The 26,308-nt window shown below is 29.3% G+C and overlaps 3 protein-coding genes across 5 annotated transcripts; 2 read left to right on the top strand and 1 right to left on the bottom strand.

Annotated features, from left to right (window-relative positions):
• The first annotated feature begins 1,585 nt into the window (after positions 1-1,585).
• Positions 1,586-5,563, top strand: LOC115714634 (nudix hydrolase 18, mitochondrial). Its single transcript, XM_030643380.2, has 5 exons — positions 1,586-2,209; positions 3,307-3,451; positions 4,069-4,152; positions 4,257-4,385; positions 4,984-5,563. Exons 1-5 carry the CDS (start codon positions 2,136-2,138, stop codon positions 5,242-5,244), a joined length of 693 nt encoding a protein of 230 aa, XP_030499240.2. The 5' UTR covers positions 1,586-2,135; the 3' UTR covers positions 5,245-5,563.
• A 4,377-nt stretch (positions 5,564-9,940) lies between these two features.
• LOC115714361 (uncharacterized) lies at positions 9,941-23,117 on the top strand. Of its 3 annotated transcripts, XR_009687558.1 has the most exons (8): positions 9,941-10,451; positions 10,924-11,041; positions 11,259-11,602; positions 11,696-11,827; positions 11,903-12,001; positions 12,127-12,796; positions 15,285-15,327; positions 22,871-23,117. XR_009687558.1 is itself a non-coding variant. In XM_030643037.2 (6 exons), exons 1-6 carry the CDS (start codon positions 10,039-10,041, stop codon positions 12,641-12,643), a joined length of 1,623 nt encoding a protein of 540 aa, XP_030498897.1. In that variant the 5' UTR covers positions 9,941-10,038; the 3' UTR covers positions 12,644-12,984. The 3 variants fall into 3 exon arrangements, 1 of the variants encoding a protein (XP_030498897.1); XR_009687557.1 differs by lacking the exon at positions 15,285-15,327; XM_030643037.2 differs by lacking the exons at positions 15,285-15,327; positions 22,871-23,117 and having other exon boundaries at positions 12,127-12,984.
• Positions 12,993-25,860, bottom strand: LOC115714362 (1-aminocyclopropane-1-carboxylate oxidase homolog 1). Its single transcript, XM_030643038.2, has 2 exons — positions 24,643-25,860; positions 12,993-13,439 (listed from the first exon to the last, which is right to left on the bottom strand). The coding sequence occupies exons 1-2, from the start codon at positions 25,474-25,476 to the stop codon at positions 13,185-13,187; spliced, it is 1,089 nt and encodes a 362-aa protein (XP_030498898.2). The 5' UTR covers positions 25,477-25,860; the 3' UTR covers positions 12,993-13,184.
• Positions 25,861-26,308: the final 448 nt, after the last annotated feature.

The following is a 26,308-nucleotide window of genomic DNA, read 5'->3' as shown; positions in this document are numbered from 1 at the left end:
TTAGTCAATTTTAACAGAATTAGATAGAAGGATTATACTATTCCAACTGATATATTTTAGGGGGTATTTTTAACTACACTTATAAATTAAGGGGCATCATAGTATAGTGTCATAAGTACAGGGACTAAAAAAGCTAATTATTCTTTTTCTTAATATTTTTATGTTAATATTAAAAATTAAGTGTGTAGTTGGATATCTGAATAAAAAATTGATCGAATCCAATTCAATTATTAGTAATTAGATTGGATTTTAAATTTTAATTGGATTGAATTAGATGATGATTTTCAAAATTCAATAACTAATTAGTCTAGATGAGATGAAGAGAAAAAAAAAAAATTAAATTAAATTGGATGTGGAAACTTTAAACTAACCTATATGTCATTACCTCAATAATAGAATGAAGTTACCAAATTCTCTTCTAAAAAACATATATAGTCTTAATTTATATTACACTTTAGTTTGCTTTACAACACTACCCATTAGTATCCAAAATCATCAATTTTTAAATATTTTTCTAATAAAATGTCAAATAACGTTATCAACATGGCTCCCTATCTACTATTAAATAATTAATTAATTGTGTGCATTTTATATTATTATTATAAAGACAACATTAATCAACCTTTTTTTTTGTTTGTCTTTTGACAAAGAACACTAACCAACTTTTACTTTTTCATACTTTTATTTATTTTTTGTGGGTGAATATTACTTTTTCGTACTTTAAATTTTTTATTCTAAAATTTAAAACCAGTGGATCATTTTATTGTACTTCATAAACTAACTTTGTTAATTAATTAATCAATTATCAATCAATCAAATCAAATTCATAACTAAAAATATACAAATTTTACGAAGAAATGAAATGACTACAAATTTTAATTTATTTTATTAATATCATAGAAAATTTGATAAAAATTATTAGAAAGAATTCTCTACTTTTTGGCCCCAATAATCGATGTACACGTGAGCCTTTGAAAGTCAACTCTTTAATACATCAGTCAATAATATAGTGACACGTGGATACACGGATTGCGACAAATTATATTGTTAGGGAAATGACTCAGAAATTCATATCCATAATATTTTTAAAACAAAAAAAGCCGACGACCAAGACGAGAGACGTGAAATTAATATTTAACATTTAAATCATTTTATTTAACATTAAATCATTACATTAGCATTAGAAAAAAACACAAACGAAATCATTACATTTTTTTTCTTACAAGGAGTGCTACCAACACATGCTAAAATATATATTTTTTTTAATTTTTTTTTTATAACGGTTTCAACGTAAATTTTTTAAATAATTTACATTGTCGAAAATAGATATGTGAAATTTTTGAACATGGAGTAGTAAATTAGAATATCAGAAACTCTATTTTCGGTACTATAAACAATTTAAAATTTTTAAAAATAACTATAACAGCATAAAAAAAAAAAATCAAACATGTAATTTTGAGCGAGCTTTAGCATTACTCCTCTTTTCTCATTTGAACAATAAAATAAAATGGGACACATTACTATATATATAGTACGTAACGCATGATTCTTCTCCTTTACATTTTTTTAAATTTGGGTCCCTTTTATATGAATTTTATGATTAAGTTTCTCAACTTTACCCTTCATTAAAGTTTTGCCTATAAATACATATAGTTTTTGGTTATTTTGGATCCATATTGCCAACCTATCCAAAAACCCCTCATATCTCATCCCTTTTTCTTTCAAAAATACAAAATATTGTATATTTTTTGTCTCTAGAAGACGAGAAATTTTGGGTACACAAAATCTAATATTAGCTCATTGTAGCTACTTATTAAGGTTTATCTGATCTGTTTTTCTCAACCTCATTCTAAAAGGGTATTCCAAGATTAGGATTTTTTCTATATATATCTATACACAACAAGAAAAAATTTCATACGCAAGGAGAGATTTAATAATTAACTCTGAACTTTTGTTATATTTTCTGGGTTCAATTTTTTTTTGGGGTGTGAGAAATAATAGTACAAATACATCAATAATTTGGATCGAGTAGTGTTTTTGAATTGGGTTTTCTGGTTGATTCAAAAAGGATCTTAATTTTTAGAAACAGATTATACATATATATATATATAAAATTTATATAAATAATTAAGATCATGACTTGTTTGGTTTCTCGGACTGGAAGGGAGTTACAGAGGTATAATAATATGGGCCGCCGTCAAGTTGTAGGGTAAGTCTTTTTCATCATCATCATCTTCTTTATTATTATTATTGAAAAATTAATTATACAATCCTTAAAACTTAAAAGTCTTTCCTGTATTTTAATCTATTTCGGTATTTAAAAAAAAATAGTTTAATTTTTTTTTCATCTTCCTTTACGTTATAGTTATTTTGGATATATTGTTTAAACTTCTTTTTCGGTATGTCAATATTTTTTATAAATTTTTCAAATTTTTACGGAATGTAGACGACTATAAAAAAAATTAAAGTAAAATATTCTTTCAAATGCTAAAATATAGTGTATTGGTGGACTTCTTTAAGAGTGCATTTAGAAATATCATTATTATTTATTAAAAGAAAAATTGTAGTTTTTTGTATTTGAAAATGGAGTGTGTTTTTATAGATCTATGGAAAAGTCATAGTTAATGCATACATGAAAAGTCATACTTAATGTGTTTTTTGATTGAGGAAGTAAATAATTAATATATGAGAAATACTAAATAAAAAATAATCGGAATTAATATTTGTAATATGTTGTTTACTAAAATTTTTTGGAAATGGAATGGTAGTGATTTATTTTGTTTACTTTATTAGGAAACGTAATCGGAATGCTTAAATTGACTAAATTGCACTTTTGAGTTAAACTATATTATATGGTAGCTATTTTGTAAGACATATTTTAATAGACAAAATTGTCATTATATATTTAATATTAAAAAATAAAATAAAAATAATTAAAATTTACCTTTAATGGCATTCCTTATAAAATTGGTGGGAGAAGTTCTCCCTTTCTTTTTTCCTTTATTTAATCAAGTTCTCCCTTTCCTAATTTTAATAATGTAAGTAAACAAATGTAAGTGAATGATTACCTTACTATTGATTCTCATTACTTATTAGTAAACATTAGCAGTATTTTTGTGATGTGTAATATTGTTATTGGTGCAACTTAATATTAAGTCTCACTTATTTTATTTTAATAAATATTATAAAAATCGCTAACTAATTATGAGACAATACTTTATCAGAGTGTTAGACACAATTAATACCTCTCATAATAATGCTCTTAATATATTTGATTAATATTGTATATTATTATGTATGGTGCAGGTGTATACCTTACAGATACAAAAATATTGAGAATAATAATAATGGAGATGATTCAAGTAATTGTAATATTAGTAGCAATATTAATGAATTGGAAGTTCTTGTTATCAGTTCACAAAAAGGTCAAGGCCGATTCATGTTTCCAAAGGTATTTAATTAGCACATTATTATTGGCTTAATTATTAATAAACTCTCTTATCTCTAGATCTGAAATATATTACATGCACCATTACACACACGAAATTAGAAAAATGCTAATAAAATGCATTATCTAACGTGTTATATCGTTATTAATACAATTTAATTTCGAGTCTTAAATAATTTAGAGAAATACTAAAAAACACTATAATAATGTTTAAGTACATCTTCTAACATGTATTGACATTTAGAGAATATTATTAATCAATCTTAAGACATCACTTCTAAAATTATATGCTCATGAAATTTCTATTACTAATCAAAATATGGTACCAATATATGCATGCAATTGTTTTAATATAGAAATAGGTATTATGAACTATCTTGCAAAAGAATGTCAAGTAAATTTTCTTACAAAATTTTAATAACTCACGTTGTGACACGTGACTCGAATTGCTCGTGATTGAAGACTTTTTTAATATATGTACTATATGCATGAATTTGAATTATGATGTATACTAGTAATAAGTCACGTGGCATGCATTTAATTATATATTGTTTTGAATATGGAATAGTATATAATTATTTCTATTTATGAATGATGATATATATTGATTATATAAATAGGGTGGTTGGGAGGTTGACGAATCTTTAGAGGAAGCAGCTTCTCGGGAGTCTCATGAGGAAGCTGGTGTACTCGGCAAAGTCCAGGTAATTACTTTCTATATATAATTTACTATTATTATTATTATTATTATTGTTAAATTATATAATTAATGATTAATTAATTATATATTAAATGATAATTGCTGCAGTTGGAACTGGGTAAATGGAGCTTCATTAGCAAAAGGCATAATACATATTATGAAGGTTACATGTTTCCTTTGCTTGTGAATGAGCAACTTGATTTCTGGCCTGAGAAAAATCTCCGTCGAAGAATTTGGGTACCTATTCAATACATTAATTAATTAATTCTTCTTTAATTTATCCTACACTTTTTACACACAATAATTTATATATAATTAATCTTAACTATATAATTAAAAGTGATGTTATTCTTACCTAAAATTATAAATGATTAATTAATTTTTAATACACATCATTATCATTGTGTAATAACAATTTTTTTTTTTTTTAAAACCAATCATATTTATTTAAATTCAGGGCTGGTCTTAAAATTTTGTAAGCTTTAGAATAAAAAAAATATTATTGGGTCTTCATGAAAGAAATATTTAATATTTTTAAAAAATAAAAAAAATTATTTATATTTTTCAATTGAAGAAAAATAATTTTGAAACTCTGAGTTGAGTGAGCCTTAAGTGCTGGCCTAACTCACCTTAGTGGAAGTTTGACCCAATTTAAATTAGAATACACTATTTTTCACCTCATTAATTATGTAAGTGTAATATTTTTGATGTATATATATCCCGGTCAAATCATACATGAAATATTATTGCAATAGTTGTAATTTACTAGTAATATTGTACAAATTAATATATATATATTTATTTGTATTTAAAGGGTTTGATGTATATGTTGCAGATGAGTGTAACAGAAGCAAGAGAAGTGTGCCAACATTGGTGGATGAAAGAAGCTTTAGACATTTTGGTGGAAAGGCTTTCATCATCATCATCATCATCATCATCATCATCATCATCATCATGTCCATGTCCAATAGATGAAGAAATAATAGTAGACCAAAATCAACATCAACATCAACATCATGAACAAGATATCATTATTAGTAGTAATAATAATAATGATGAAGATCATGTATTAGCACTGGCTTGTGCTCTTAGTTAAATTACTTAATTAGTCACATTCCACCACTTTCTGTAAATATAGAGAGAGAAGAAAAAAAAACTACTCAAATCATCAACAGTTGTTTTAATGGATTTTGGAGTTAATTTATTAATTAATTAATTCCTAAAATCATGACATTAATACACCCCCAAATAGATTTCAGTACTCTTAATTAAGAAGCTTATTGTCAATATCAGTCAGAATAATGTGTTTTAGGCAGAGAAGAAAAAAAGGTGTATACATTAATTAAATTGTAAGTACTTGCTTAGGAGTACTTTTCATAATGATATTGATATGCATGCTTTTTTTGGGAATTTAATTTAATTTCTATGTATTTTCATTATAAATGAAAGTATTTTCATTAGCTATATATAATAAATTAATATTGAACCTTTCTACGCCTTGTTTAGGGCTATCAATTCATGTATTGTGTCATGTTTCTTGACGATTCGATTAAAGATTGTGTCATAAAATGTGAACATGAACACGACATGATTATAAATAAATTAATTTGTGACACGATATTCAAATCATGCTAATTAATCTTACACGACATGTTTAATGCCTCTTTTACCCACATATATAAAATATAAATAAATATGTCAAAGAAATTTATTTTAACAAGTATAACCTATTATAGTTTTACTAGTAAATTGATACACATTTACTAATTTCATGTAAACATTTTTAAAATTTGTTTTTTAATATGTACTTAATCGTGTTAACTTTGTCAATTTTGAGTTTAATTAGTTAATTTATATTTAACCTAAAATTTAATCGTGTTTAATCTATTTTAACACATAACTATTTATGTTAAATTCAAATCTGATCGTCGTTTCCAAGTCATATTATCATGTCATGACTTATTTTGTCACTCTTAGTTTGTTTGGGTGAATTTTCACTTCTGTTTTAATTTTTGATTTCTGTTAAAAAAGTTTTTTAAGAGTTGAAAATTAAAATTTATTGATCATCTAACTAGTAGTAAAAGTATTTTTGCAATTTGTAGCCCAAAATTATTTTGTAAAAATTAATTTTAAAAGCCTACCCAACAATGCCATAAATTGAACATTTTCTTCTAGATTTTATATCCTAATTAGTAATTATAAATGATTAATGGAAGGCTCTTCTAATCAATATAGAAAAACTTATAACAAATTCATTTACTTTTAAAAAAAACTCTAATGTGTAATTAATATATAAAATATAATGTCCAAAAAAATTTATTTGTCAAAATATAAGGTTCAACTTCAAATATAAGTATTAAGTAATTACAAGTATATATCTATTCTATATAAAGTGTGTCTATATAACAGAATTTTTTGAGAAATTCATGGGTAACTTTTTATTTATATTAAAAATAAAATAATTAATAATTTATGAGAAATTCATGAGTCACTTTTTATTTATATATAATAAAATAAATCCTATTAAATCCAAAAAAAAATATATTCATGGGTCACTTTTTATTTATATATAATAAAATAAATAAAATAAATCCTATTAAATCCAAAAAAAATATGATTAGGTTTTTCCTGTTGTACATCTACGATTGGGTTTTCTTTAATTATTTATTGTATTCATTTTCCTATTACAATTTGGACATTCTTATTTTAATTTATATCAGAGTTAGTTGAATTCTGTATGTTTTCAAAGGTTGTGATTGATGTTATGGGATGCAGAGAAACTGAAATGCTAGATATCACTTCTCTCAGGTGCTTAGTGAACAATATGCGACTATTCGGAGAACACGGGGTGATGGGAATTGCTTCTACCGAAGCTTTATGTTTTCATATCTTGTATGTATAAGATCAATGTCCACTCTGCATCTTTCTACATTGCATATTTGTCACTGTTGAAATTCTCTTTCTGTAACAATTAAAAGTTTCTTGGCTTCTTGACTGATGAAGGCAGGTATGTTGAAATATTGAAATTATAAACATTCAGTAGTAAATGTTGAAATTTAGATTTTTGAGTGTATAGTATTGTAAAGTGAAGAACTTGATTATAAGCAATTTTCTCTGCCGTTTGGAATTTGATTAAGAACATTTATTGATGAGTACGAGTTAAATGCTAATCTACACTAAGATTTTCAAGTAGATTGTTGATAGGAATATGAATGAAAACTGAATTTTGTATGCCTTTATAGATTGTAAGCTCTTTGAATTTTATTTATGTCTATATTTCTTGATAATAATTGGTAGAGGACCAACATTTTATTTATTTTTTGTATGTTAGTCATCGTATTTTGTATATACATGCACTTACTTCTTCTTCTTCTTTTTATTTTTAATATTATGTAGAATCTTATTCAAAAAGAAAAATATATTATGTAGAATTTTATAGGGGCATAGTTGTTTTACTTTTTGTTTTACCTTAACTTTTGTTTAGCATGGTTTTTTTACCTCATTTTCCAATTCTCTCCCATAGACTTTTTTTGAAGGAAAATGGTAACTTTATTAATAAGAAGATTCAACCACTACAATAGAAAGAAAATCAGGAGGAACATCATCCTCACTAAAAATACGATCTGAATACAAACAAGAGCTACGAGCAAGACAATGTGCAGCTTTGTTTACAGAACGTTTAACAAAATTAATTGAGACTAACGGCAAATCAGCTAAAAGAGAACGACAAACCGCCACCTGAAGGCCAAAAGGAGAAGGTATCTCCATCGTGCTTTGGACTGCCTGGACGACAACCAAAGAATCGGTTTCAAGGTCAACCGGTCCCCAATGTTTCCTCTTGATCCAACTCAAGGCCTCCTTAACCCCTACCAATTCAGCCATAGCCGAATCCACACGCCCCACTCGTAAAACTGTGAAGCCTTCAATGAATCGACCCTGAGAATCCCGGGCCACCCCTGCCGCTCCAAATCGACCATCACTTGCAAAGATTGCACCATCGACATTAACCTTAATCTTTCCCATAACTGGTTTCACCCAATGCTCTAAGTCCTCTCTTGAACCCGTGGGAACAAGTAGAGACCCCATTCTCCTTTGTTGAGCATTTCTCCATTGATTAAGGACTACTCTTGCCAATAGAATAACCCCATAGACTTATTAATGACTTTATTAAAAAAAAAATACACTTAGACTAAAAAAATATACACTTAGACTATAATAATAAATTAAATTATATAATTATTTATTGTATCATTTTTAATTAAATTAAAAAGTACCTAACATAAAACTAAGTATAGGTGTCTTGCCCGTAACTTTCTTCTAGTATCTTTATATATAAAAAGTATCTATCGGCAATTGTTGGTTTAACGATTTTTTTTTTTTTTATTTAGCCTTACACGATTAACTTAACAGACTGTTAAGTTAAACGTTAACAAATAAATAAACCCAATAATTAAACCAAAAAATTAAACAATCTTTTTTTAAATTAAAAAAAAATTATCTTACTCACATATCTCTCTAACAAATTGTATATCCCCAATTTTTGAAATTTTTTTTACACGATTAGGCTTCATTCAAATTTCAAAAAATAAACCCAATAATTAAACCAAAAATTAAACAATCTTTACGATTAATTTAATAGACTGTTAACGTTAAACGTTAACAAATAAATAAACCCAAAAATTAAATCCCAAAAATTAAACAATCTCTTTTTAAATTAAAAAAAAAAAATCATCTTACCCACATATCTCTCTAACAAATCGTATATTCCCAATTTTTGAAATTTTTTTACACGATTAGGCTTCATTCAAATTTCAAAAAATAAACCCAATAATTAAACCCAAAAAATTAAACAATCTTTTTTTAAATTAAAAAAAATCCTACATTCCAATTTTTGAATTTTTTTTACACAATTAGCTTCATTCAAATTTCAAAAAATTTAAAAATAAACCCAATAATTAAACTAAAAAATTAAATAAACCGTATATTGGAAGAGTACATTTTAAAAATAATTTATAAAAATATTTAAAGAGGAAGAAACTGATAATTGTGCAACGATTTCTTAATTTGAATTTGAACTAAATTAATCTCTTTTAATCTTAATTTTAATTTCCAAATAAATTTTTATTTTAATCAAATTAATTCTTCTTTAATTTTAATTCTCTTTTAATTTTAATTGTACATTACAAACTTAATAAAATTATAAAAGTTTTAACACACGTGTTAACCAACTAGTATATATAGAGAGAGGAAATGCTGGATTCTTTTATGTAAAAAAAGATATTTGTCCTTGTTAAAACTGTTACACTATGAAATAATTAGTAATTTGTAATTGGATTGTAAAATCTATAAATATGTAATTAGATACTTATTAATGAATATAGAATGAGATAATAAAATTTTAGTTCATTCGAAAAGTGTAATTATTAGTATTTTCATTGAGAGAATAAATTAAATTTGAAGTGTAAATAAAATAACAATTAAGAGAGTTTAGCCGTTAAAAATTCTTTTTTTTTTTAAGAAAATTTACATAAATTACTATTTTCGGCAAATTTTTTACACTTTTTCCTTTTATTTATTTTTATTTATTTTTATATTTTTACAGTGTTCATAAAAACAATACTAAAACAATAAAAAAACTACATAAAAATAACAAGAAAACAACATAAAATACAAATGACAAAAAACTAACAACAAAATAATAACAAGAGTACCAAAATGAAATCTAAATTTAAATTGACTTAAGGACCAAAATGAAAGTTTTTCTATAATCCAAGTCTCTAAAAGTAAATAATTCAATTTTCAAAAGAGACCAACGTATTTATAAGGCCTTCTCCTTCTTCGTCGAGTCCGTCTGTTCAAATTTCGCGCCAAATCCCAAAACCAGACCCAAATGTACAAGCTTTTCCAGACCAACAATGGCTATCTTTGCTCTACTCTCAGAAATCACTTCAGAAACTTGAGAATCTTCTCACCCATTTCTCAATTTCACGACGGTCTGAATCCGAAGCTTGATTTTGTATTGGGGGAAATTAAAGAGATTCAATCATCGAAACCCGTGACAGTCGTTACCCAATCGGAATCGGACTCTGATGACGCTCGAATCCTTACAGAGGCGGAGAATGTTTCTTTTGAGATTTTGCACCCGTGGCCGGAGTGGGTGGATTTGATGGAGTGCTTGTTGAAACGAGGCTACTTCGAAGGGAGCGGAAACCCATTTCGAAATAGTCAATTGGGTCACAAAGAATCGAAATTTATTCGGACTGCGTGCCTTAATTTCGCCCGAGATCATTTTAATCTCATAAGGTAGTAAAGATTATATGCTTTCTCTATATGCAGACAACCTGTTTGATTTTAGACCTGAATGAAATATGACTTCTTTAGTCCTGTATTAGAATTCAGATTAGAGTTTCCTATGACTTTGAATGGCTTAACATTCAAATCAAGTTTCTGGAGAGAGAATGCATGACCCCATGGTATGAAAATTGAGCTAGCTAGATGTGAACAAAAACCATGAAATGCTTGATGATATTAGCTGAGCTGGAGTGAGCTTTTGTATACTTGCAGAAAATTGTGGATGATTTTTGTTCTACTAATTCTAACATCTAGTTTTCTACTATGTTTTGCCCTATATTATAGCTATTTGATGGACATGAAGACTTGTTTTTATTTTCTTTCTATGGGCTGTAAACTGTAAAGTATCTCATTTTTTTTCAAACAGAAAATTGACTGTTATTTGAGTTAAACTGAGTGAATCTATTTGTATTCCTTTCTTCAGGTTCTTATCTAAGAAAAATATCCAGGTCATTTCTGGATGTGGATGTCCAAGTTTGGATAGAAAAGTTGTAAACTCAGGGAAGCGTTTGAGGGCATACGCAGGCGTCAATGAAGGAGATGTAATATACTAAAGTCTTTCTATACTTGTCCTTTTTGGTTAAATGAACCTATTAAATTAAATTTCCTAAGCAAGGTTTTTATATAAATATATTAGTTGATTTTGATTTCTACTATAAGGAACAGTATTTTTTTTCGTCCAACTAATCTTGGACTGAGATAGAGACATAGATATGTTAGTTGCTCTTCATCATCTAATCTAATCAGTCATTTTGGTAGACTTGCAGCTCCTGCAATTTGAGGGGACATTGTGAGAGAGCTTATGTAAAGGCTCGTGAAGATGAAGGTGGGCGAACAGTGGATGTTATGCGTTTCTTGTTGACATATGGGCTTGATCCCATTGCTGGTACGGTGGAAAACATGCCATGTCTAAACAAAATGGTCAAAGAATCGGTAAGAACACTACTCAAAGAGATGGTAGAACATAGCATGAGGAGTATGAATACCAATTACCCAAAGTTAAAGACAGTAGAAAAGTTTGTACCAGTTGAAGATCCAAAAATTCCACAAGAAAAAGGCCGGATACATGTCCCAATGAAGCAAGGCGACTGGCTGTGTCCAACGTAATTTTAAAGCTCTATCATGTTCTAATTTAATTTTATGTTCCTTAATTTTAGTTTCACTCTGATTCACCTTATTGTTATTTTGTATTCCAGATGCAACTTTCTAAACTTTGCTAAAAATATCAAATGCCTGCGCTGTGATGGTTTGTTCGAAGAAAAACTGAAGCAACTAAGAGAGAATCAGGATAATCTTCCATTGAAGAAGGGAGATTGGATTTGTGACAAGTAATTGCTCCTGGTGTCATTTAACTTCACCATACCTTATGGTAATTTCTTATTGGGAAATTTTAATTTTTGCAGATGTAATTTCTTGAATTTCGCTAAGAACACAAAATGCTTGCAATGCAAAGAGAAGCCTCCAATGCGGCAGCTCAATCAAGGGGAATGGGAATGTCCATCGTGAGTTGTTTTAACTGCATAATTTGACAACCTTTACATTCGGTCTCTAGGTTTTAGTAACATACTTATAAATGATTTTATGAGTCGATACATTTCATAAACTTATAGTTTAATGTTGTGCTTAGGTGCAACTATATCAATTTCAGAAGAAACATGGTCTGTTTAAAATGTGACCATAGAAGACAGAAGGCAATGAATTCTTCAGAAAGAAGTGACCTTGAAAATGTGCGGTACTGTAATAGTAGATCAATGAATGTTGAAGGTGACAATGCTGATAATAATATTTGTCGAAACAATAGTGCAAACATGTGGAGATTTGTGGAAGAAGAGAATGAAGAATGTACTCATCCAAAGTCAAAGAATGAGGCTTCTGGTTTTGTTGATTTTCCAATTGCTGGAGGTAAGACCGATTTGTCTCAAAATGCAGAAAAGAGAGAGAGATGGAAATCAGAAATGCTAGAGAGAAGCAAAGGTACATTTAAGGCCACAGAAGACGATGGTGACGAGTTAAGACCTGCCCGTCTCCAGAGAAGGTCAGAGTTTGCATATTCTGCTGACGATGAAGAAATGGCCGAATGGTTCGGCCCTGGAAAGTTGGAAAGAAAAGGGATTGTTCATGGACATGAGAAAATTCAAGATTGAAGATTAGATCTCTCCTGTCAGATTGGGGTGGTCAACCATGAAAAGCTTGTGAAATCAGCATTAACCACAACAACCACTCTCTTCTTGAGTTTCTAAACCCAACGGTGAAGAAATTCTATTACCCCAATGGAAACAAATAAATGCCAAATGATGGTAAGTCTTTGAAGAACTCGATTACTTTAAGGTTAGTTTTTAAAAGCTTACACAATTTTCGTAGATGTTCACATTGAGAGCTGTTTCTCTCCATTTATTCTTGTATTTGCTTCTGTTTATGAGCATTTTATGCTTCAAAATCAGAGTTTGTTTCTTCTTTGAGTTAGAGCAACAGTTACAGTTCGTAAGATCGATCTTCAAAGGGTAACAGTATCTTCTGTCTGTTTACATAACACAAACATACATTATTTACTTGATAGTTATGTTTTGACAGAGAAACTTCATTAGATGAAGTAAGACAAAGTTTACAGAAAACAATACAAATACAATAGTGAGAAAATCCAGAAAAGCTTGTGTAATAATAAATATATCATAGGTTTGAGTGAAATCAAGTGGTGATCTTAAAGAAATTCTTTAAGGATTTCTCATCCAATTCCTTGGTGAAGAACCTTCGCAAGAATTCTGTCAAGGTAAACTGTCGATACAATTGCGGTTTTTCTTTCGATGTTAGCTCTGGCAAAGGACCATATAGTTCCTCTCTTTTACTTGGATACAAGAAAACTGCAGTAGACACTCTTGGTTCTCTATTCATATTAGCCAACACTCTGTGATCCACGCTTTTGTATACATCATTTGACATAATCTGAAATTGTGCTAATATTAGGCTAAAATGAATGAAACAACTGTAATATCCAGATTAAAATAGTATTTAATTTTTTTTTTTTGGATATTAATTGAGCGAGGATAATTATCTTGTTTCTTTGTGTTGTTAGTGAGTTGATATTATTGCTTAGAGTAGTTGTACCAATTTTCTAGAGAGTTAAAGTTGTATTAACTACGAAAGTAAAATATTATGGTATTTTTACAGAGTAAGTAATCGTTTAATTAAAGCCCAATATGAAGGTCCATTAGGGTTTTATAATATATTTAGTGAGTTTAATTAATTAATGTTAAAAATTCGTAGGTTTGGATAAATTCGCAGGATTAAAAACTGTTTTACTAAAACGATCATATCTGGAGTTCTAGAGCTCGGATTGAGGTGATTTCAGTGGCGTTGGAAAGATAATTCAAAGATCTATCAATTATGTAGAAATAGATTTATCGTAATTTTAACTTTATTGGGGTCAAAATTAGGTTACAAAGTGACGACCTGTTAAGTTTAGTATAGAAATCCTAAGTTTTAAAATTTAAATTTAAAACTTATATCTAACAAATAAGATTTTTATTTAATTATTCTATTTAGAGTTAAATTAGCATCAGATTATAGGGGTTATTTTATTATTTTCTTTTATAGATTTAATTAGATTATAAAACCTAAATCTATCACATTCTTGATACGTAATATGCAGAGTCTCTAACCCTAAGAAAAATAAAACTCAATCTCAATCTCTTTCTTTCAAATTTCAGAGTACAATTCTTAGAGAGGACACTCATAAAATCCTATATCCTACAAGTTATCCATCTCGCTACCTATCAAAGATTTATAATTTTCCTTCTTGTTTCATTCTCTTCGCCAAACAACACTCATGATTTTCATCAACATAACATTGAGATCATCATCACCATTCTAATAATTTGAGATTTCAAGATCTAGCACTGATTAAGAAGAGTCATCAAGAGGTAAGAGAGTTCTTCCACTTATTGTTGTGAACTTTTAGGTTAAACTATGAAATCTCGTTTTTATTTTTTTCTGAAAATTATTGTCTTAGTAAAATAGTCATATCTCTCTCAATATTGATCCGTTTCCAGCGATTTTTATATCGTTAGAAAGCTTATTCGATGATCTAAAATTTTTATCAAGAAACTATTCACCAGTTCGGTGATATTCTATGTAGAAAATTATCATCTTTCTGATGTTGTTGTAAATCGTTTTTTTCATATTCCCAGAAAAAGTACTTTCACTTAAAATACTATAACTCTCTCAATTCTTGTCCATTTTTAATGATCTATATATGGTTTCAAAGCTTATTCAATTTTCCATAAGTTTCATGAAGAAACATTTCGTGAATTCGGAGTTATACTATGTCGAAAAGTTAGTTTCCTTCTGTATCATGTAATTCGTTTCTTGAATCTTGTTCTTCCAAAACTGTTTTGGTAAAATTTTAATATCTCTTTGAATATAATTCCAATTTCAGAGATTTTGGTATCATTGGAAAGGGAATTTAATTTCCTAAAACTTTCATGAAGATGTTATCTTCTAGTTCTGAACCTTTCAATACAAAAAGTTTGTATTTTTGCTAAGTCGTATAATTCGTTACTCCATATTTCTTCTCAGAAATAGTTTCAGTAAAACAATCATAGCTCTCTCAGTTTTAATCCATTTTTAATGATCTTTATATCGTTAGAAAGATAATGGAATTTCCTATAATTTTTATGAAGACAACTTTTACTGAATTAGTGTAGTTGTTGGTCAAAAATAGTAATCTTTCTGTTGTACTGTAAGAGTACGAATTTTAATATTAGGGCCTTGACCCATGTCTTATTATAGGTAGTAGTGACGAGATAACAACTCTTAAGCAGCGGGATTTGAGGTAAGGAAATTAGATAGTTTTTTATGTGTTTATCTGCATAAATTTAAATTCTTTATATATTGAAATATGATTTATGATTTGTTATTATGAATATGTATATGGTACTGAGAATGTGTGGTATGGACACAATATGAGTTTGTGAATTGATACACAGATTATGGTTGTATGACTTGTATATGTTGTATGTTGTATTTGTATGTTTCAGGTTGTATGTTGTATGATATATTTGTATGTTGCATGTTGTATGTTGTATGTTGTATGCTAACGTCTCAGGTAAAGTGGGGGACCATGGTGGGGTATGATACGGGATAAGGCCGTTGAATGGTAGAGATACCCTACCCCGCATTTCTACCGAGTCGTGTATGAGATTGTTATGGTGGGTATGATACAGTGATGTTACTGTTGAATATAGAGATACCCTATCCTATAACAATGGTAGGGCTGCATAGACCCATGTTATTATATGGGCAGATTAGGCCCAGGATATTGTAGGGTCAGGCTAGGCCCGGGTTATGTAAGTAATGGCTATGATATGACAATGTTGTGATAATGTTATTATTATTTATAGTATTGATATGATTATGTTATGAGTATGATATTGGAGTTATGATCTCTGTATATGTGTACGGTGTGAACAAATAGTATAGACTTGTATGATAAAAGTTTCCATATGTACAGTTATTTGGTTATAGTTATAAAAGAGCATGTATGATATTGCTAAAACTTAATAAATACATTAATGGTATGTGTGATATTATATAGTATTGTTTGATAAGCATTTCCTATCGAGCTTTTAGCTCACCCCCCTTACTTTCCCCTACAGTATTAGACAGTGAAGTATGTATAGTGAGCAGTCGGTTCGTACGTATCTTGTGAGCGGCTACGGGCGGACAAACGATCTGTAACGCCGGTGGTGCCTTAGTTTTATTTTAAGCAGTTGATAAATCTAACACAGTGGAAATACATTATTTAAAATTATTTACTTACTGTATCTTGTTTTACAAATGAAGGATCCTTCTCTGTTGCATTTTGATTTTTTTTAAAATCCACTGTTGTATTTAAATTATTTTTTTTATCTTTTCAAATTATGCATGAAAATAGTATTTTTGTAAAATAAGGCAAAATACTGGGGCGTTACAGTTGGTATCAGAGCCGATCGTCCGTTAGCCCGAAGGATACTCACGGTATACATACAGAAGACTGAAAAAGATTCCTCTCACTATTATGTAAGTGTTAGTTTTAATTTTCTTGGTATTGCCATTAATAGTCTTATATGTGATACATATAATTAGAGCCTCATCTTAGGTGGTGCTTAGAGACATCAATAGTACCCTCTATCTCTTATGATTGATTACACTTTTTAGGAAGAAGATGTATAGGTTTATATTTCTTTATTGTCTTGAATTGAACTAGGAAGGACCGTGTTCCTTTCTTGAAAATTTAGAATAAATTATATTAGGAGTTCATAAGACTTTATTTGATAAATAGAATATTACTAGTTAAGCTTGACAACATTAAGTTTAGATATGTACATAGAATCTTCTCTTCCAATAATTGAACTCTTTTGTTTCTTTTAAATCAACCTTTCTTGTAAACATGAAACTAGAAGATCGGTTAGAATCAATGTGAAAGGAACGACCAATAGAGGTGGGGGCTAAGGATGTGTGTTCCGTGATCCACAGCATGGTTGATGTTCCGAGAACCCAATAATAGTTAAGGCTAACGATCTAATAGAGGTATTGGAAGGACTACGAGCATGACTAAGACAATTTGTTGAAGAGTTTTCACGAGACTCGGCAAAATATCACCAACACTAAGTAGTGGAACTTGAAGCACATAATGAAATGTACCAATAGCCAACTAAGTACCGACGCATATATTTTCACCTATCTATGAATGGTTGAAGAAGCGGTCTCTCACACCTAGCCATGAATGGAAGCCCAACATATAGGAAGTAGGGATGACTTAGAATAGTAGACGCTATACCAGATCGACAAGATAATTTACGAAACCTACTTATTAAGAAGGATGAAATAATAGATCTTTAAGGAGAAGGTACTATCTTGTTGGATATTCTATAAGTTACACACTCTTAAGGTAGATGGTAAGAAGTATGAGTACTGTATGCAAAGACATTGGAGATAAGTATGTTATAGAAATGAGTCAGGAGAGGACGATGCCATCATATAGAAAGGAGTGCGGTGTCGAATAGAATCCAAAATGAGAAGTTAGAAAGAGACATGATAAAATTACTAGAGGTAATAACTTATGAAGGTATCTTAAACACTAAGAGATAAGCAGAGCATCAACAAATATTAGATTACCGAAGGAAAGTTGTAAACTTTAAACTCAAGGTCATCTACTTGGTGGAGGAGATAACAGAGAAAAATGTGTATGGTTTCGACAGAGACATTTTCAAAGGAGAAAGACAAAAAGGTTCGTGCACGGCTAACAATTTGGGTACAACATGAATGAGAGACAACTAAGAGGGTGACTACTCGGAATTGATCACAACTACACAACTAAGAGATTGTGGATGCAGCTTTGTGGCGGGTGTACAACAAACAACTATAGAGAGTAGATCGCAAATTCAAAACTTGAGAAAGAGGAGGAATTAGCATTCAAGGGTGACATCCCTAGATTCCAAATACTCACTGATACAACAACAATGGTGTGGAGTATAGCTCAATGAGAAAATGTTAGGAAAGCCTCACTTAGAGACAGGAGAAAAGTGAGACACAATTAGGACCAAAGTAACATATATTAAAGAATGTCATGGCATGTCAAGGACTATACAAGTTTTTGATAAGTGTTGGGATTAGAAAATACACTCATGCAACATAAAGGAATTCAAGGCACAACGTAAGCAAAGGATACTACAATCCAATTACGACTTATATTATGGGCAATAGTATAAGTATGTTGGAGTGTCATCTAATGAGAAACTAAGAGGAAAACTCACAAAGTTCACCTTTGAAAAGAGATGTTGTTTCTAGGTCCTATAGTGCCCGAGAAGAAAATGACTATGGATTTTTCAAAAGCTAAAATTGTTAAGAGCAAAAAAAAAAAAAAATAATATTAGATATTTTTCTCAATCTAAAAAGCCAGTAATAGAGATCTTTGGAAGGACTCTCTCAAGCTGACAATAACTAACTTATTGCACACTACTAAGTCTTGTCCAATTGAAAGTGCAAAAGTTAGAAGAAGAAAAAAAAACAAGATAGGTATTGATAATTTGGTGGCGTTTGGATGTAAAATGAGACGCTTGAACGAATTATTGACTTGTGCTTAAAGGTAGTATGGGAAGTAAGAATAAAAAATTCCTGACTAAGGAATTATAAATAGTGAGTCTCCAGTAATAAATCAAATACAAGTAGGGGTATAGGAGGTATAATAGTGATGGACAGAGTAAGGTCTGTTCGACATAGTTTGCAAATTATATATATATGGTATCCTTACCCTGATAACTTGGATGATCAATACATTATGAGATTGGTATGGTTGACTTATTGTTAAAAGTCAACAAATAATAAATAGTTGGGCTACGATAAGCTATGGTAGGATTGAACTTATTTTAAAGGGGTTATTAGTGTGCTTTCTATGTTTTAAATACATATATGTTATAGTCTTAAGTAAATGATCAGTATTGGAATGTATGTTTAAGAGATTTGGAAGATTTAGAGGTACAATTAAGAAGTTGAGATATATTATTTTTTTTTTTTGGTGAATTAAAGAAGGCTACAATATACAGGGCATGAATATGGCTGGAATAATCAATGCTATGATAAGTATGAAATTATGTGATACATTAGATGGCTAGTATATTAGAAGAAACAATCATTGAACATAACTATCAGAATCTATCGGCATTACAGATTCAAAGTTCACCACTATAGCAAGATAATACCAAAGTAGATAAAAGTTAGTATAGAAAACTAGCTAATCTCATAATCAAGTCAACTTGATTGAAGGGGGTAATGGAGGACCAAGCACCATAGGAGAGATTAGCAAAGAAAATACAATATAGTGATACAAGAAAGAGACTACAAAAGGAACCGACAGTGGTTACCTAGGAAAATGGGAAGGCGTGACAAGTGCAATGAATACATGGATAAAGGATATCAAGAGGTGAATGTTAGACAAAAAGGTGGTCGAAATGGATCATTAAATATTTATATATAGAAGACCTTTTAAAGAGCTTAAATGTTTATTTCCAAGTGTCATAGAACAAGTGTCTATCGATGAGTGGGTAACACCTATGAAATTGAAAGAATGACATTGTAGCCTTATAGTAGAAAATCAAGTAGAGAAGTAAGATTTTTATAGGTAATATCATTCAACTAAAGAATGGGAATGATTAAAGACAAGTTTGCATAAGGTCTTCTACCCTACTCTTTGTGTTTGTTATTTTGTATTGTATAATGTGTTCTCAAGTGACATGTAAGGATGTTCATTTAGAGAATAATTAGTGTTACTTTAAATGGCATGTAAGGATGCTCATAGAAGAATAAATAGTTTCACTCTTAATGGCATGTAAGGATGATCATAAGAGAAAGAAAAACTTTTCATATATTACGAGCATGTGATTGCGAAACTTAGTATTTAAAGCATGTATATGTAAGTTATTATGATGGAGTACATTTTGGTATTTAAGTAATGTATAGAGAAATAATAATACTTAATTAAGTTGTGTATATTTTATGTGTTATGGATTGACCGATAAGACATAGGTTAAATGCATGTTTATTGGGTCCATATATATATGGTAGATAATGAAGTAATGCAGTAAGTGGTGAAAGACATGACGACTCAACACCCCGAGTGTTGGTAAGTTAAATTTCGAGGACGAAATTTCTTTTAAGGAGGGTAGAATGTAATATCCAGATTAAAATAGTATTTAATTTTTTTTTTTTTGGATATTAATTGAGCGAGGATAATTATCTTGTTTCTTTGTGTTGTTAGTGAGTTGATATTATTACTTAGAGTAGTTGTACCAATTTTCTAGAGAGTTAAAGTTGTATTAACTACGAAAGTAAAATATTATGGTATTTTTACAGAGTAAGTAATCGTTTAATTAAAGCCCAATATGAAGGTCCATTAGGGTTTTATAATATATTTAGTGAGTTTAATTAATTAATGTTAAAAATTCGTAGGTTTGGATAAATTCGCAGGATTAAAAACTGTTTTACTAAAACGATCATATCTGGAGTTCTAGAGCTCGGATTGAGGTGATTTCAGTGGCGTTGGAAAGATAATTCAAAGATCTATCAATTATGTAGAAATATATTTATCGTAATTTTAACTTTATTGGGGTCAAAATTAGGTTACAAAGTGACGACCTGTTAAGTTTAGTATAGAAACCCTAAGTTTTAAAATTTAAATTTAAAACTTATATCTAACAAATAAGATTTTTATTTAATTATTCTATTTAGAGTTAAATTAGCATCAGATTATAGGGGTTATTTTATTATTTTCTTTTATAGATTTAATTAGATTATAAAACCTAAATCTATCACATTCTTGATACGTAATATGCAGAGTCTCTAACCCTAAGAAAAATAAAACTCAATCTCAATCTCTTTCTTTCAAATTCTCGAATACAATTCTTAGAGAGGACACTCATAAAATCCTATATCCTACAAGTTATCCATCTCGCTACCTATCAAAGATTTATAATTTTCCTTCTTGTTTCATTCTCTTCGCCAAACAACACTCATGATTTTCATCAACATAACATTGAGATCATCATCACCATTCTAATAATTTGAGATTTCAAGATCTAGCACTGATTAAGAAGAGTCATCAAGAGGTAAGAGAGTTCTTCCACTTATTGTTGTGAACTTTTAGGTTAAACTATGAAATCTCGTTTTTATTTTTTTCTGAAAATTATTGTCTTAGTAAAATAGTCATATCTCTCTCAATATTGATCCGTTTCCAGCGATTTTTATATCGTTAGAAAGCTTATTCGATGATCTAAAATTTTTATCAAGAAACTATTCACCAGTTCGGTGATATTCTATGTAGAAAATTATCATCTTTCTGATGTTGTTGTAAATCGTTTTTTTCATATTCCCAGAAAAAGTACTTTCACTTAAAATACTATAACTCTCTCAATTCTTGTCCATTTTTAATGATCTATATATGGTTTCAAAGCTTATTCAATTTTCCATAAGTTTCATGAAGAAACATTTCGTGAATTCGGAGTTATACTACGTCGAAAAGTTAGTTTCCTTCTGTATCATGTAATTCGTTTCTTGAATCTTGTTCTTCCAAAACTGTTTTGGTAAAATTTTAATATCTCTTTGAATATAATTCCAATTTCAGAGATTTTGGTATCATTGGAAAGGGAATTTAATTTCCTAAAACTTTCATGAAGATGTTATCTTCTAGTTCTGAACCTTTCAATACAAAAAGTTTGTATTTTTGCTAAGTCGTATAATTCGTTACTCCATATTTCTTCTCAGAAATAGTTTCAGTAAAACAATCATAGCTCTCTCAGTTTTAATCCATTTTTAATGATCTTTATATCGTTAGAAAGATAATGGAATTTCCTATAATTTTTATGAAGACAACTTTTACTGAATTAGTGTAGTTGTTGGTCAAAAATAGTAATCTTTCTGCTGTACTGTAAGAGTACGAATTTTAATATTAGGGCCTTGACCCATGTCTTATTATAGGTAGTAGTGACGAGATAACAACTCTTAAGCAGCGGGATTTGAGGTAAGGAAATTAGATAGTTTTCTATGTGTTTATCTGCATAAATTTAAATTCTTTATATATTGAAATATGATTTATGATTTGTTATTATGAATATGTATATGGTACTGAGAATGTGTGGTATGGACACAATATGAGTTTGTGAATTGATACACAGATTATGGTTGTATGACTTGTATATGTTGTATGTTGTATTTGTATGTTTCAGGTTGTATGTTGTATGATATATTTGTATGTTGCATGTTGTATGTTGTATGTTGTATGCTAACGTCTCAGGTAAAGTGGGGGACCATGGTGGGGTATGATACGGGATAAGGCCGTTGAATGTAGAGATACCCTACCCTGCATTTTACTGAGTCGTGTATGAGATTGTTATGGTGGGTATGATACAGTGATGTTACTGTTGAATATAGAGATACCCTATCCTATAACAATGGTAGGGCTGCATAGGCCCATGTTATTATATGGGCAGATTAGGCCCAGGATATTGTAGGGTCAGGCTAGGCCCGGGTTATGTAAGTAATGGCTATGATATGACAATGTTGTGATAATGTTATTATTATTTATAGTATTGATATGATTATGTTATGAGTATGATATTGGAGTTATGATCTCTGTATATGTGTACGGTGTGAACAAATAGTATAGACTTGTATGATAAAAGTTTCCATATGTACAGTTATTTGGTTATAGTTATAAAAGAGCATGTATGATATTGCTAAAACTTAATAAATACATTAATGGTATGTGTGATATTATATAGTATTGTTTGATAAGCATTTCCTTACTGAGCTTTTAGCTCACCCCCCTTACTTTCCCCCTACAGGTATTAGACAGGGAAGTATGTATAGTGAGCAGGGTCAGTTCTGGTACGTATACTGTGAGCGGCTACGGGCGGACAAACGATCTAGAACGCCGGTGGTGCCTTAGTTTTATTTTAAGCAGTTGATAAATCTAACACAGTGGAAATGCATTATTTAAAATTATTTACTTACTGTATCTTGTTTTACAAATGAAGGATCCTTCTCTGTTGCATTTTGATTTTTTTTAAAATCAACTGTATTTAAATTATTTTTTTTATCTTTTCAAATTATGCATGAAAATAGTATTTTTGTAAAATAAGGCAAAATACTGGGGCGTTACAACAACAATAATACTATTCATATATTAAATTAGAAAAAAAAAATTATTTCTTAATATCTATATATATTTTTAGTATTTTTTGAGTTATAATTTTGTAGGTTATAGGGGCCTTCTATAAATTTTTATTGTTTTGATATTTTTATACACAAGCAACATTCTTAAAAAATTATGAGAGATACCTATAACTACATTAAATAATGAAATTGTAACTTATTTGTATACCGAAAATACTAAAAATGTCTATATAGGTATTGATTAGAAATAATAAGTATCTAGTGGTCATAAATATAATTTAAAGATGAAATCTTAAGTTCGAATCTTTCTCCATCTCAGTCAATATATATAAAAACTATAAGTATTTGAATAAAACTATAAAAACTATAATAAAACTGAAAACTAAAAAAAACTATAAGTATCCAATTGATACCCTAAATTTATTTAATAATTATAAATTAAAGAAGTGCAACTGTATTATTAGTATAGAGTATGAAACTTTTAATTCAAACTTATTCAATTGCTTTTTTTTTTTAAAATTATTTTCTTATACATAGAAGGTTATTTTTTTATTGGTAGGTAAATTGAAAGTTAAAACATTATATATTATAAACTTAAGAGTAAATAGCGGTATAAATATTTAAATTTGTTAATATTATAAACTCAATACTTATTTTTAACAACATAATATTTAATATTTATAAAATTGTATTTTTTTTTTCTAATTTCATCAATATAAATTCTACTACCTTAAATAAAATACATATAAAACTTAAATTTTAAATAAATTAAATCTATACATAAATATAATATCAATTAACTTTTAAATATTCTTTTTTTTAAGAAACATTAAGTTTATGTCTCACACCTAAAAAAAAATTGAATTATATAATACTCAAATTTTGTGTTTATTAAATTAGGTCATCCAAGTGGTTATAACTTGCATGGCATGAAAACGTTCTTCAATGTGTGGTCAAAGTCTAGCAAAATTATTCATGCCCCCAATTATTTTATTAATTTATAACAAAATTAAAAATATATATTTTAAAAACAAAAAAAATATATATATTTTAAAATGGGTAAATACAATTTTGGACCATTTGTTTTGCAAAAGTTACCAATTGGATCTTGTATTTTGTTAAATGACAAAATGGACCTTGTATTTTCTAAAATAGTACAAATAGGAACCTGAATTGATTTTTGTGCTATGACAAAACTGTTTACATTTTTTGTATCTGTTCGTATTAAGCATTGTCTTCAAGTTGGTTGTATTAAAAAAAAAGTTGTCAAAAATTAAGCTCAGGGTCCTATTTTTACTATTTTAGAAAATACAGGGTCTATTTTGTCATTTAACAAAACACAGGGTCCAATCTGTAACTTTTACAAAAAAATGATATTTACCTTTTTAAAATTAATTAAAAATAAATAAAATAATATTTATTTATTTATTTATTTATATACCTGAAGCAAATCTCCTACGTTGACCACAATAGCTCCACGAAGAGGCTTAACATCAATCCACACATCACCAGACTTAATTTGCAACCCACCCATATGATCTTGCAAAAGCAACGTCAGCAATCCCGGGTCAGCATGAGAACCAAGTCCCACCGTTAGATCAGGTTGCGGGCAGTACGGGTAGTAATGTCCCACCATAGTCCTCGATCCCAAACAACTCAATTCCCTGAACCTTCCCACACACAATCCCAACCCTTCCCCAACAAGTTCCAAAACAATCTCACCCAACTTAACAATTTCCCGGTCCCACACCGCCACCGCTTCCTTACAAATCTCCGGAACAGTGTCTAACGTCACAGCGTCAAGTCTCACAGTCATCGTGTCACGCCAGCTGGCAGCTTTTGATTGGTACAAGTCAACATTTGACATGTAACTAAACCCGGTCCCACCTCCTCTACCATAATACTTTTCTTTAGCTTCTAAAGGCTGTTCGTGAAACCCTTTCACTACCTTGATCGTACGGTCCAGAATCTCTGATGAGATCCCGTGGTTGATTATCTGAAAGAAGCCGTACTCTCTTGCTGAACGGCTCACTTGTTCGACTATGGCGCTGCGCCGATCGGAATCGAAGCCGGATAAGTCGATTGTGGGTATGGATTGTGTTTGGGTGTGGTTTTGAGTGGGTTTTTTCAGGTCTGATAAGGTTTCCGATGGATGAACGAAGAAGCTTGGAATTGAGGTGAGGCCGGCGTCGACTAAGCCTTTGACTCCGGCTTTTGACTCGTCGAATTTCTTCAGAGCCTCTAATCGGCTATGGTCTTCGCTGCCGTTATCCATGGCCGCTGAATTTTTATTTTATTTTATTTATTTATTTTTTTACAGATTTTGAGACTATTTATATTGTTTTGGTTGGACTTGGAGTTACTTACAAGTAATTAGTATATAAAATTATTAATTGATACGTAACCTTTATTTTATTATTCAAAAATTTAATTAAGGAAAAATAAATTTATGGAGTAATTAGATTTTTTTTTTTTCATGTTTTAATAATTTTATTTGATTTTAGAAATATTTCTAGAGTGTTCTTAAGTTACTGCCAAAATAGTTTGGCGAGTTATGATAATGACCATGAATTTGGTTTTTATGGATAAATAATTACATTATGTATTTTTTTTAACGTAAATAGCGGCGTAAGTATTCAAAGTTTTAAGTTTGTAAGCGGTATAATCCCAATGTTTATTTTTAGCGGCATAAGTACCAATATTTGTAAAATTATAAATTTTTTTCAGTTTTGTCAGTACAGACTCCGTTTTAAATTATTAAAGGAACATTTGGAAGTAACTAATACTAGATGTTTCTGTCTAGACCCAATGATCAAGAATCTAGACTTTATATGTGGCCTGTTAAAGAAAATAACAGGGTTTGTACGGACGAAATTAGAGAAAAATTACAGTTTTACAAACATTGGGTACTTATGCCGCTAAAAATAAACATTAGGATTATGCCACTTACAAACTTAAAACTTTGAGTACATTTACCGCTATTTATCTTTTTTTTTAAAGGTAAATTGAAAAAAAATTATTCCAAGAACAATATAAAGTACACATTTTACAAGGCTCGGATATATAAGGCTAGATATATAAGGCTCGATATTTTCCTAAATGTTCAT

This window comes from Cannabis sativa, chromosome 4 (genome assembly GCF_029168945.1).
Source record: "Cannabis sativa cultivar Pink pepper isolate KNU-18-1 chromosome 4, ASM2916894v1, whole genome shotgun sequence".
Lineage (NCBI taxonomy): Eukaryota > Viridiplantae > Streptophyta > Magnoliopsida > Rosales > Cannabaceae > Cannabis > Cannabis sativa.
This window is presented reverse-complemented; position numbering and strand designations above follow the sequence as displayed.